The sequence below is a fragment of the Alexandromys fortis genome, unplaced genomic scaffold (assembly GCF_014885135.2).
Source record: "Alexandromys fortis isolate MF-2015 unplaced genomic scaffold, M_Fortis_MF-2015_v1.1 scaffold_90, whole genome shotgun sequence".
In the NCBI taxonomy this organism is placed as follows: Eukaryota; Metazoa; Chordata; class Mammalia; order Rodentia; family Cricetidae; genus Alexandromys; species Alexandromys fortis.
The window spans coordinates 3117796-3130343 of NW_026067985.1; the positions used below are offsets into that span (position 1 = coordinate 3117796).

Consider the following 12548-nt stretch of genomic DNA (forward strand, 5'->3'; position numbering starts at 1 on the left):
AGCCAGGGAGCATGAGTAAGAGACAGGTACTTCAAGATGACAGCAGGAGGCTTACTGTCTGGGGGAACTGGGCTGGCTGCATCCTACAGCTCTTCCAGGTGGGCTTCCCAGCTCTAGGAGGTGTGTGCACTGGTCCTTCTAGGGCACTCAGTCAGACCCTCCCCATCATGACTTCCCCCATGTCTGAACATCTTCAGGGATGGCGTTTTTCTATCTTGTCTCTCAAATGTGCCAGCCACCAATTTCTGTGACTGTCTCACTCTTTAAAGGTGGACACTACGACCAAAGGATGGATGGATAGATAGATAGATAGATAGATAGATAGATAGATAGATAGATAGATAGATAGATGATAGATAGATAGATAGATAGATAGACAGAGACACAGAGACAGACAGACACACACATGGAGAGTTTGTGTGCTCTTGAGATATGCCTAGAAGACAGAGGACAATCTGCAGAAACTGGTTTCCTTCTTCCACATCCTACGGATTGAACTTGGGTCTTCAGGCCACATTTATTTGCTGACCCATCTCACCAGCCCCAAGGACTGAACTCTAAATTTAATTCCACTTTGATTTTTTTAACTATATCTAGTGTCTGTCTGTCTCTCTCTCTCTCTCTCTCTCTCTCTCTCTCTCCACACACACACACACACACACACACACACACACACACACACACACCACAGAACTAATGTGGTTGTTGGTCAGAGGATGACTTTCGGGAGTCATTATCTCCTCTAGCGTGATGGCCACAGGGATCAAACTCAGGTCGTGAGGCTTGGTAGCAAGTGCATGTACCCACTGAGCCATCTCACAGACCCTGATTCCACTTTAACTAAAGTTAAATCTGCATAGACACATCTGCCTGGCCAGTGGCCCAGATCTAGATAATGATTTACTAAAACCAATTTTTTAAAAAAAGAAACTTAAATATATTTTAATAAGTGACTTTTAGCAGTTATAAATAGAAACTAGTATTTTTCCAATGCACATTAAAATGAAGACAGAGAGTGCTTGTCCGTTCTCTCCTTAAAATCCACTCACAGCTTACACACGCTCAGAAACCCTGGGCCTAAAGGAAAGAACTCCTAATGAGGTGGCAGGAGTTTGGGGGTTCAGGGTTCCACTGCTGATGCATTTCCTATGTAGGTGAAGGAAGCTAGAGAAACCCTAGACCTGCAGTTCTCCAAGGCATTCTTATTTTCCAGAGGGTACACACCATCCATCTGGATAAACACAGGTATTGAGAGATCCCTAGACAGGGGCTGAAGGGAGGAGGCTGAGGTAGGGGATCACTGAGCTTCCGCCCTCCTCACTCTGTGTGTGTGTGTGTGTGTGGGGCTCTCCTGGGGTGCCTCTCCATCCAACATTGGGGCCATCTGTCCACTGCCTAGATTTCTACACCAGGAGCCAGACACAGTCAGTGGCCACCGTGAAATCTATTTTAACTTGGGGCTTTCCATCCTCGGTGTTATGTTACTGTGGGTGTTACTGTCAGGTGGGGCTATTCTGTGTTTGTACCATGTTTTGTGGCATCCCTGGCCTCTACACAGCAGTTGCTGGGAACACACGCATGCACACACACATGTACATGCACACAGACACACACGCACGCGCGCGCGCACACACACACACACACAACCCTAGCTGTAGCCAGGAGGAATGCCTCCATACCCATGAGAAGGAAAAGTTCTTCATTTAATACACATTAGAGAAGAGAACGGCCCGGATTCCGGGGTCGAGAACGTCTCCTCTACTGGGAATAAACAATGTGGTAGTTTATGCCCTTTACTGATACATGGGGCCCAGACACTTTAGCAAACCCTGAGGTTGGCAGAGTTGATGGCATCTTTCTCCTTGGGATCAAGAACACCCGCTGACATTTAAGGACGTAAAGACTCACTTGCTGCTTGTTAGCTGGGAGGTCTCAGGCACACTCTGGTCTCTATTTTTCCACCTGCCAAAAGGGCACGTTCATTTGTACCTCAGATGGCTACAGCAACATGAAAGTGTCCAGTTTAGGGCTATGTCTACTGCCAGGGCCATATGACTACTGGCTAGGAATTACTTGACACTATATCCCACATGCATATCTGTTCATCTGGAGGACTGAAGCCAAAATAGGGAAGTCTACTGCGCAATGAGGAACTTAGTGGGGGTTAGCCAACCTTTCCCAGACATGGCCACTCCTCACAGGGGCCGACAAGCTGGGAACCACTGGGACAGGGGAGGGTGTGTCAGACACACAAGTGCCGTTAGCCCGGGGCTGGGGTAGGCACCTGCCTAGGAGAGGGTTAGGAGTCGGCCCTGGTGCATACACCCCAGGGTGTCCCGTTCCCATGGCAGCGGGCCCACCAATGACGAGTCCGAATCATCCTCATTATGGTTATTATTATGATTAATAACAGGTTGTGGGGGCTGGCACGGTAGGGCTGGCATCTTAAACGACACTTTGTCGTGAGGGTGGCAGAGCAGCTGTTTGTGGGGATCTCCACGGCTACCTCTTCGCTTCCGGTCCAGTGGCGTGTTCTGGGAAACAGCAGCCTTGGGGGGTCTGACATCCTGGGACTGTTATTTCAAGGATGTTACTTCCCTGTATGCAGGCCCGTTACCACAGCTCCACCCGCTCTACAGGGTCAGGCACATGCTCAGTGAGCTCAGTCCCTATCATCTATCTTGCAGTGTTATGGACTAGGATTGTCCCCCAGACTCTCGGGCTAAAATCTGGACTCTCAATGTCACCGTCACTAAAGGCAGGACTTGTGGGCTCAGGATTTAGTTTATACGACATAGAAGCAGGAGGGACTATTGGGGAGAGAGAATGGGCCAGAAAGAAGGGAGACACCAAAAGAAGTGGGGAGGCAGCTAACTGGGCAAAGCTCCCGATACAAAGGTGAGTAAATACCATACAAAAACCATCGTTTGGTGCAATGGAGATACACCAGTAATTTATTCTGTCTTATGTGCTAATTTTTAAACTTTTGAGATTACATTTATTAATTTATTTGTGGGAGTGTATGTGTAGGTCAGACAGCATCTTGTGGCAGTTGGTTCTCTTTTTCTATCACGTGGATCCCAGGGGCTAACCTCAGGCCATTAGGCTTGGCCATCTTACATATATAGATAGATATACATAGATAGACATACACACACATGCACACACACACTCTACTGTATGACAGTTTTACACATATAATAAAATAGTATATATACATATATAATAAATATATATATGTATGATAAAGATGGGGGTTTTAGAGAGATAATTAAGATGAAACAAGGCCTAAATCCACAGCCCTAAGCAACGGGACCGTTGTACTTAGAAATTGGTGGTTTGAATAAGAATGGCCTCCACAGACTCATATATCTGAATGTCAGTCACTAGGGAGTGGAACTATTTAAAGGACTAGCAGGATTAGGAGGTGTGGCCTTGTTAGAGAAAGTGTGTCACTGGGGGTGGACTTTGAGGTTTCAAAAGCTCACACCAGGCTCAGTGTCTTGCTGCAGGCAGCTGTAGATCAGGATGTCGCTCAGCTACTTCTGCAATGCCACGTGTAGCACCATGCTCCCTGCCGTGGTGATAAAAGACTAAGCCTATGAAACTGTAAGCAAGCCCTCAACCAAACGCTTTCTTTTGTAAGAGTCACCTTGATCACAGCAGTAGAACAGCGACTCGGACAGACAAGGACTGTGGGATTGCTGCCAGGCCTGACCATACTGTGTATGGGGGGAACATGGAGGACTTTGGAACTAAGCGGGGCTAATGAGCCATCCTAGTAGGAGCATGGAAGGCAGTGCTGAGGGCGGTCTGACCTGTGGGAGCCCAGCTCAACCAGTTCCGGAGGGGAAGGATACCAGCCACTGGACTGGAGACTATCATTGCAACAGTCTGGCAAGGCATGTGGTCACTTTTAGTCCTTCTCCTAAAAATCTGCCTGGGCTAAATCGAAGAGTTTTTTTTGGGGGGGGCATATACCCAAGAGAGGCCTTATCATACAACAAAAGTATATGCTCTACTATGTTCATAGCAGCATTGTTTGTAATAGCCAGAACCTGGAAACAACCTAGATGCCCTTCAAATGAAGAATGGATGAAGAAAGTATGGAATATATACATATTAGAGTACTACTCAGCAGTAAAAAACAAGGACTTCTTGAAGTTTGCAGGCAAATGGATGGAAATAGAAAACACTATCCTGAGTGAGGTAAGCCAGACCCAAAAAGAGGAACATGGGATGTACTCACTCATATTTGGTTTCTAGCCATAAATAAAGGACATAGAAGAGTTTTGGATTAATGGCTTTGAGATATCTAGCAGCTCTACAATGAAAAGGAGCAAGCTGGACAGGGAGAACTACAAAGTGGACAGTCTGAGGAGAAAAGGAGCACTAGGACATGTAATGGAGCCAAGTCCTGTGGTCACCTCAGGGTGGGACCCTACTTCACATTCCTCAGAAAATGGCACCAATTTCTGTCCTGGTCAGGTTTACTATGGCTGTGATGAAAAGCCATGACCAAAAGCAATGTGGGGAGGAAAGAGTTCACTTATACTTCCTGTCACCGTTCATCATCAAAGGAAGTCAGGACAGGAACTCAAGCAGGGCAGGAACCTGGAGACAGGAGCTGATGCAGAGGCCATGGAGGGTGCTTCTTACTGGCTTGCTCCCAAGGCTGGCTCAGCCTGCTTTTTTAAAGAACCCAGGACCACCAGCCTAGGGATGGCCCCACCCACAGTGGGCTGGGCCCTCCCCCAACAATTACTAATTAAGACAATCCCCTAGAGGTGTGCCTATACCCCATCTTATGGCCCCAGAACTAGATAAAATATTACTGGTGCGCTGCATCAGTACCCCACACCCCACTACCTTGTTATAGTAACCCCAGTTGGTGACTGCCCTATGAACCTCTCAGTGGCCATGTGTTGGTGGGCTAGATGGAGGCACAGACTGGGGATCTTAGGCCTCACTCCTGAGAAGGATGTACAGCTAGCTGCCTGTAAATTCGACTCCCTGACCTCAGCTCCCATTTTTCACTCCCGGGCTGCTAAGCAGGGCCCCAGATACTCCTTGTTCGATGGTGTCTCCTGTCTCCACCTTCTTACTCCTGGTTGGCATTATTCCCAAGACCTTACCATCTCCACAGACACTAGGTAGACAAGTGCTGACACCCAGGATGGGGCAGAGATGGGAGAGGCCGTTGTCTAACAATGCAAGAAGCCGCCTTATCTCTGAACTGGCTTGATTTCCTTCCTGGTTGGTCCACACTGGGTCTCCAGGAGGAATGGAAGGAAAGAACATTCAAGCCCCCACTTCTCCTTCCTTGTCTTGGCGCTGGGGCCTCAGCAATACAACAGAGTAAGGAATATAGTCATAGACTCCTGCCCTCGCCTTTCACAGCGAGGACAGCCAGCAGATATAGATAGGTGTTACATTTTAATTGTGAAGTGGTCCCCAAAGTATCACTTGGGGGCTCAGTCCCCAGCTAGTGGTTCTATTCGGGAGGTTCAGCTAGACAGAGCATAGCTGGAGGAAGTCAGTCACAGGGTGGTGTGAGTCTCTATGGGTGTCTTGTCCCTGGTTACTTCTTTTCCCTCACTATCCACTTCCTGTCAGCCATGAGGTGAAGAAGTTCCTCTTCTACATGGGCCCTGCTTCCATGATGCCTGCAAAAGTTCATGGAATCAAGAAGCCATGCTGAATCCAAGAATCCATGAGCCATGCTAAATCTTTCCTCCCTTAAGCTGTGAGTCTATGTTTGGTATTTTGTTCACCATGAGGAACTCACTAATATTGCTGGTCACCAGGAGTGAGAGATTTCTGACCAGCCCAAAATCAAGTTAAAGTTAATACTTACTCAGCCTCCATGAGAACCATGTAAATACTTGGGTTTGCAGTGACATCACCAATTGTGTCCCTAAGCCTGCTCTGACCTGGTCCTGGCAAACAAGATTAATGTGATTCTCTGTGGCAAGCCAGGGACCTTGGGACTGCTGTGGGACCGAGCAAGGAAAGAGTCCTACCCAGTCTTGATCCCCCAGCTCCTTCATGGACTAGTGCTCTCCAGGTGTCTATTATACTATTTATTTGTTTGCCTTGACTTATCTTAATGCCACAGATAGCTCTAGAAACTGGGGACATCCAGTTTGGATGGGGGAGATGACACCTGAAGACAGAAACCAAGGCTGCTCAGAAACAGCTTATGCTATATTTTGTTGAGTTTCAAGCACTCTGACTGAAATTCAAAGGTAGCTCACAGCAGGAATAAAGTCCTTCAGGAAGACAGGAGGATGTCCCTCAAAGAAATCAGTGGCTCTCCAGAAATGCAGAAACGTAAACACGAGAGAAGTCTGCAGCGCTGTCTCCCCGTGAGAGAGGCCATTCGTTATATGATGCAGGGGTTTGAGATATGTGTGCCCTGCGTGTGGACACGGCACACACTCCAAATCAAAATCCGCGAGAGCAGACCTTCCGAGTTACAGACTGTTTATTCGGGATCAAGCTGTTTCTCGCATGGCTGACTCAACACGGCTGGCTCCAGGGCGAGTGGCCTCTGAGAGTTAATTACTTAAAGATGGTTAATTGTTCCCTGGGTGATCCTGGGGAGGTGTATGGAAATGAGTGCTAATTACACCACAGCAGTCCAGCTATTTGCCCCGCATCAGATGCCACTCAGGGTCCTGTGCGGGATGCTTGTCCTGTATCCTCGCGTTTTATCTTCATAAGGACCCTCCAAGCGAGGTGTTTTCAAACACAAAAACTCGAGTTCAGAGGTACTGCTTGTCTTGGTCACAGTCACAGTTAAGAATGGGCGGCCCCCACACGGCCCAGGTAGGCTGACCTAAAGGCACTTACTATCAGCTGTGTTTGGTCACTAGGCTAAAGTTAATTACTATGACAGCTTGGAGCTTAGGGCTTGGCTGACCCCATTCCCTAGGGAAGCCCCATAGGCAAGGAGGAGAGTCCTCAAGCCCAGGGCAAGAGCTTGTGAGAGTCAGGGTTGTGTCAGATCTCGTGCCACAAACTCAAAGGTGTCACTTTCAGGACAAGCGAGAAAGACACTAAGGTCATGGGAATAGAGAGGGACTTGGTGACCTCCTTCTGGCATGGCAGCCTAGTCACAATCTTAACACCTGCGAGCTCACAGATATAAGTCACTCAAGACATTTGGGATGAGCTCCTACCCCTTGACAGTCCCTTATCAAGAATCCCTCTGGTCCCCTCTGTCACCTCTTACCTGCCAGCCTGTAGTACTCCAGAGATGCTGAAGAGCCCAAAGTCCGTGATGACCACTTTACCGTTGTCATAGAAAACGTTCTTTGATTTGAGGTCCTTGTGAAGGATGCCCTTGGCGTGGAGGTAGCCCATGCCCTGTAAGAGATGAGGAGATGGGACGCATTAGAGGAGACCCAGTACTTCCTTGTCGCCTTCCCTTGGATCCTCAAGAGTGGCAGAGTACAGCACCCCCCCCCCCATGGAGCTTAGGGGACAAAGGCTCTGTGAGTCACAAGGCCACCATCACCCACAGACCTCTGCAAAGCCATCTCCACAGAACCACTCTGCTTCCTGAAGAATAAAGGAAGTGCTCCAGGGGGAAAGAGTGGGGACACCGTCAAGGCTAGGGACACCAGAAAAAGGAATCCACTAGTCATTTTCCCTCATGAAGGGGCCTTGCTCTCTCTGTTACCTGGCCCACCACTCTGTAGAAAGGACCTGAGATACTTAGGAGGCATTTCATGACTCCACATCAAGAACACACAGGGACATCTACCAGCGATTCAGAGGTGGTTTTCACATCTTTTGGCCTTGGCGAGTGATTGCCGTGTCTTTATTACTTCCACGGATCACTCCTACCACTTCTGATTGGAACTGAAGCCTGAGCACAACCCACCAATGAGGCACCTGTCGGGACACTTAGGAGGTCTTCATCTAAGACAACAGCTCCACGTCTCCCGGGCAGTGGAGAGACAAGATGACAAGGGAATTCCAGGACTTGAGTATACCGGTTCCTAATGGTGATGATTTGAATCTTAAATGTCCCGCATCAGTGTATATTTTGAATGTTTGGTACCTAATTGGTGGTACCACATTAGAAGGTCTTGAGAGGTGGAGCCTACTGGAGAAAGTAGGTCGCTGGGGGCAGGCCTTTGGGGTAACATTGACCCTGGCCATTTCCTGTCTCACTTTTTGCCTCCTGATCTCCTGTGAACCATCTCTGACTCAGATTCCTGTCATCATGAACTGGGCTGCTGTGCCCCAACTCCCCTCCTTTCATCTGCTTCTAGCAGAGTGACCCAGAAGTTTCTGATACACTTTCCAAGGAACTGAGTGACTTTCTGTACCCACTGGCCACTGCCTGTACCCAGGTATCGTGACCATGCAGTACCAGCCAGAAAACAGAGTTTGAGGCAGTAATTTCTCAGGCTTGCATTTGACAGATTCATTGTACATACCACCTTGTATTTTTTTGGGGCTAAATCTAACGTCTTTAAGGTCCAGACTAGTGGTCTAAACCCAGACCCTGGGTCTTAGGATCCTGTGACAGGACTTCCAGAGGAGGCTGGGTCTCTGTAAGGCCCAGGTAGGGGGTCCCAGAACTCATGGTACCTTCACAATTTCTTGTGCGATCTGCCTGGTTTTGTTGACATCCAGGACAATCTTGGCATCCCTCACCACAGAGTAGAGAGTCCGACCCTTACAGAGGCTGCAAGGCAAAAGAACAAGGTCACTCAGGGAAATGGCTGGCAGTGGGGAGGAAGGTGGCCTGCAACAGTCATCAGAGTCATGAAGAGCTGAGAGGACATGTCACCATGACACCCATGTGACATTTACAGGCCTTGCATCAAACCCCAGAGCTGGTTCTGGGTGACAATCTGCAAAGAGGCCTTTGTAGATTCTTTAAGAAGATCAGATACTTCCTGCCATGTACACACCTGCAGATACAGCCAGGTCCAGCGCTGTCTGTGGTGCTGTCAAGGAGAATGGCCCCTCATAGATTTGAATGCTTAGTCACCCAAAAGCCTTAGAGGGATGAGGAGGTGTGGCCTTGTAGGAGGAAGTCTCTCACTGGAAGTGGGCTCTGAGGTTTCAAAAGCCCCTGCCAGGCCTAGCCCCGCCCCACCCTGTCTCTGCCTATGGATCAGGATGTAGTCCTCAGCTGTCACTCCAGCGCGTGCCTGCATGCTGGCATGCTCTCCTCCATGATGACAGTAACTGAACCTCTGAAACCACAAGTGCGCCCCCAGTTAAAGGCTTTCTCTTGTGATAATTGCCTCGGTCATGGTGTCGCTTCACAGTGACAGAGCAGAGGGTAAGACAGTGGGCCTACCATGTCCCTCAGCATAGGGTCTCTTTCTCTCTCCCCCGTGTGTGTGTGCATACGGTGCATGCATCTTATGTGTGTGCAGGCAGTTGCATATGTGTGTGCACAGGTGCACATGCACATGAAGGCCAGATGACAACGTTGGCCGTCATTCCCCGGGTGCCGCCCACTTTGTTTTTGTCGTTGTTGTTGTTGAGGTAGGACCTCACTAAGTTGAGACTCACTCAGTAGGTTAGACTGACTGATTAGTAAGTCCCAGGATGCTTTTCTGCCTTCCTAGTGCTGAAATTATATACATCTTCTTTTTTTTTTTTTTTTCATGGTTCTAGGAGGTTGAACTCAGACCTTCAAGCTTCTAAGGCTGGCACTGGAACAAATGAGTAACATCTCCGTGTCCCTTGCCCTTCCGGAGACAGACTCTCACTACATAGCTCAGGCTATCCTGGAACTCACTACATAGCTCAGGCTGGCCTTGCTCATGTCCTCCCGCTCAGCCTCCTAGCTGCTGGGACTCCAGGCCTGTGCCGTCGTGCCTGGCTCCAATCCAGCATCTCAAAGGAGAACTGTCACAAATCAATAACCTCAGACACCACTGAGACGGCACTGTCTGCCATCTGTCCCAGACAGGAGTCTCCAGGTGGGGACTGTAAAACCAGGGCTGCGGTGGTGCACAGAGCAGCCTGCAAAAGGCCCATTCAGTCTTTTCACCGGGGGGCGTGTCAAGAGAACAAAGCCACCAATCAGGCACCTGTCTGGGTGGAGGGTGTTCAACCCATTTGCAGGCTCTCTGAGTTTATTTCAAGGACTGGTAGTTTAAGAGGAATGATGGGAGGGAAGGACACTGCGGGGAGGGAGGGGGCGCAACACCTATTCACTCTGCAGCCTGCCTGCTCCTCCGTCTCAACCTTCCTGGCGAGCTATCTCCTGACATACACCGAAGAATCCCCAAGGGAATGAATGAGTGAAGTGAATGAACGAAAGAGTTAATTCTGTAGTCACTAGAGCATCCCCAGTCCCCAGAAGGCAGCATTGCCTAAAAGAAGTATGGAAGTCATTATGATAATTAATTTTCCATCTCTATAAAATTAACAGCTTGGATGCATTTCTTTTAATTTATAGCTTTATTGCTAAAGTGCTCCGGGAATGATGTTTCTTCCTCTGGTGTTTGCTCAGCCTTTGTTTCAGGCTGGACTTGTGTTCCTGGGGTAGAAACGAGAGTGCTGGTATCAGAGGACCCCAGTTCAAATCCTGGCTCTGAGTCTTGCTTACTGTAATATCTTGGGAAGGGTTACTCAGTCTCCCTGGCCTGGAGCCTCCTTTTGTACAACCTACATTGTACATTAAAATACAGGCTGAATGCAGTAAGAGTCTATCTCAGTGTCTGGCAGCCCCACTGATTAGGGGACAAGAGTTAGACCCTCTGAAATGAGGCTCCCGATCCGGCACATAGCAGCCATATAACCCTGAGTACTCCTGACACATATGTTAGCTTCTGCATCATAAAGTGGGGGTGACCCTTCCTGCCTCACCAGAACTCAGGCATGTAAAAATGCAGGTACCATTCCCTGCACTGCGCACAGTAGGTCCTCATGGCCCTTGCAGTCAATAAAACGGTGGACATGCACATATGTCGATGGAGGAATAACGTATTTATCTGTGTATCACCTCTGCCTGCCCACCCACCTACCAACCAATCTCTCTAGTGTGTCCATCTGTCCGTCCGTCCGCTTGTCCATCCGTCCATCCATCCCATCCATCCGTCCGTCCGTCCATCCATTCATCTATCCATCCATCCATTTATCCATCCATCCATCCCATCCACCCACCATCCATCCATCCATCCATCCATCCATCCATCCATCCATCCATCCATCCACCATCCCAAATGCTGCCTAGAGCCATGATCTTTGTTTCTTCACCTGCACAGGGCGAGGTTCCAGGAGCAGCTGACTCACAGGAGGTTGACTCACTCCTCCTAGGTCGCCCAGCCAGCACAGGGGCAGGAGGCAGTCTAAGATGACTCAAGGCTGCCCCCTCTTTGCCGCATAGCGGCGAGTTCGCCAAGCCTCTGCAGCAGAGGTGGAGGAAGGGCGGGTGGAGCAGACAATTTTGCTCTGTTGACATTTAAGGATCAGAGATGGAAGACTGTGGGTGGATTCTCTTTCCTGGACACCTCGCTCTCGAGCGGCCACCTACACTCATTCCAGACCAGAGCTCTCCCTGGTGCACACAGAGGACCAGGCTCCAAGACTGCCAGCATCTACGGCTCCGGGTGACCATGCGAAACCCTATCTTTGTTCATATGCCTTCCTGGCCACCATGGACAGTGTCTGCTCCCTGTCTTTTCATGTTCTCTGGGGTTGCTGACAAAGTAGCACTCCTGACCAGAGTAGACACTGGTGCAGCCATGATTTGGATCATCTTCAAAGCCAAGTACACAGATAATGCCTGGATACATGCCCAGCAGACACACATATCCACATTCACCCTCAAACTATAGCCTCATAAATTCTACTACTGGGAGCAATCTGTAAAGAGTCTCTGTCTGGTTCTCACACCCATGTCCTTGCCCCCACATGTGATAGCAGGCAGAGGTGTCAGCCAACAGAGGTGACTGGATGATGACAGGACCCTAAGAGAAGTTCGCCCAGAAAGTCATTTAGTCCGTGCAAGAACACAGTGTGAAGGTGGCCTTCTGCAACACGAGGAGTCCTTGCCAAAGCTGCCCTGTGCTGGCCCCTTAGTCTCAGCCTTGAGCCTCCAGACAGACAAAAGTTTCTTTTTTTTTTTTTTTTTTTTTTTTTTACAAATTCTTTCAGAGTTTATTCTGCACAAACACTGAAACAAGAAAAACAAGAAAAAGCATTTATTAAACAATTATTAAACTGCAACATTGTTATTGAATACAAACACTGATCTCTAATGAACTCATTTCTCTTGTGTTGAAATAAGAAGCGGCGGGGCTGCGTCCCCAACACCCTAGCCGCTTGGCTAGCTCATGCCCGAAATAACAACACACAAACTGTATTCATTTAACTCTTGGCCCATGAACTCTAAACCTTACAGACTAATTCTCGCACCTGGACTAGCCCATTTCTAGTAATGTTTGTAAGCACCCCAAGGTGCGCTTACCAGGAAGATTCTAGCCTATGTCCATCTTCATCGCGTGTGCCTCAGAGAGCAGAGCTATCGCGTCTACCCGGGAGAGCTGAGCATGGCGTCTCTT

The 12548-nt window shown here is 48.9% G+C and overlaps 1 protein-coding gene across 1 annotated transcript in view; it reads right to left on the minus strand.

Annotated features, from left to right (window-relative positions):
- Positions 1 to 12548, minus strand: part of Ksr2 (kinase suppressor of ras 2) — a 346061-nt gene that overhangs the window by 12449 nt on the left and 321064 nt on the right. Inside the window, 2 exon segments of the mRNA XM_050158922.1 lie at positions 7238 to 7371; positions 8608 to 8704. Coding sequence (XP_050014879.1) covers positions 7238 to 7371; positions 8608 to 8704 — 231 coding nt within the window.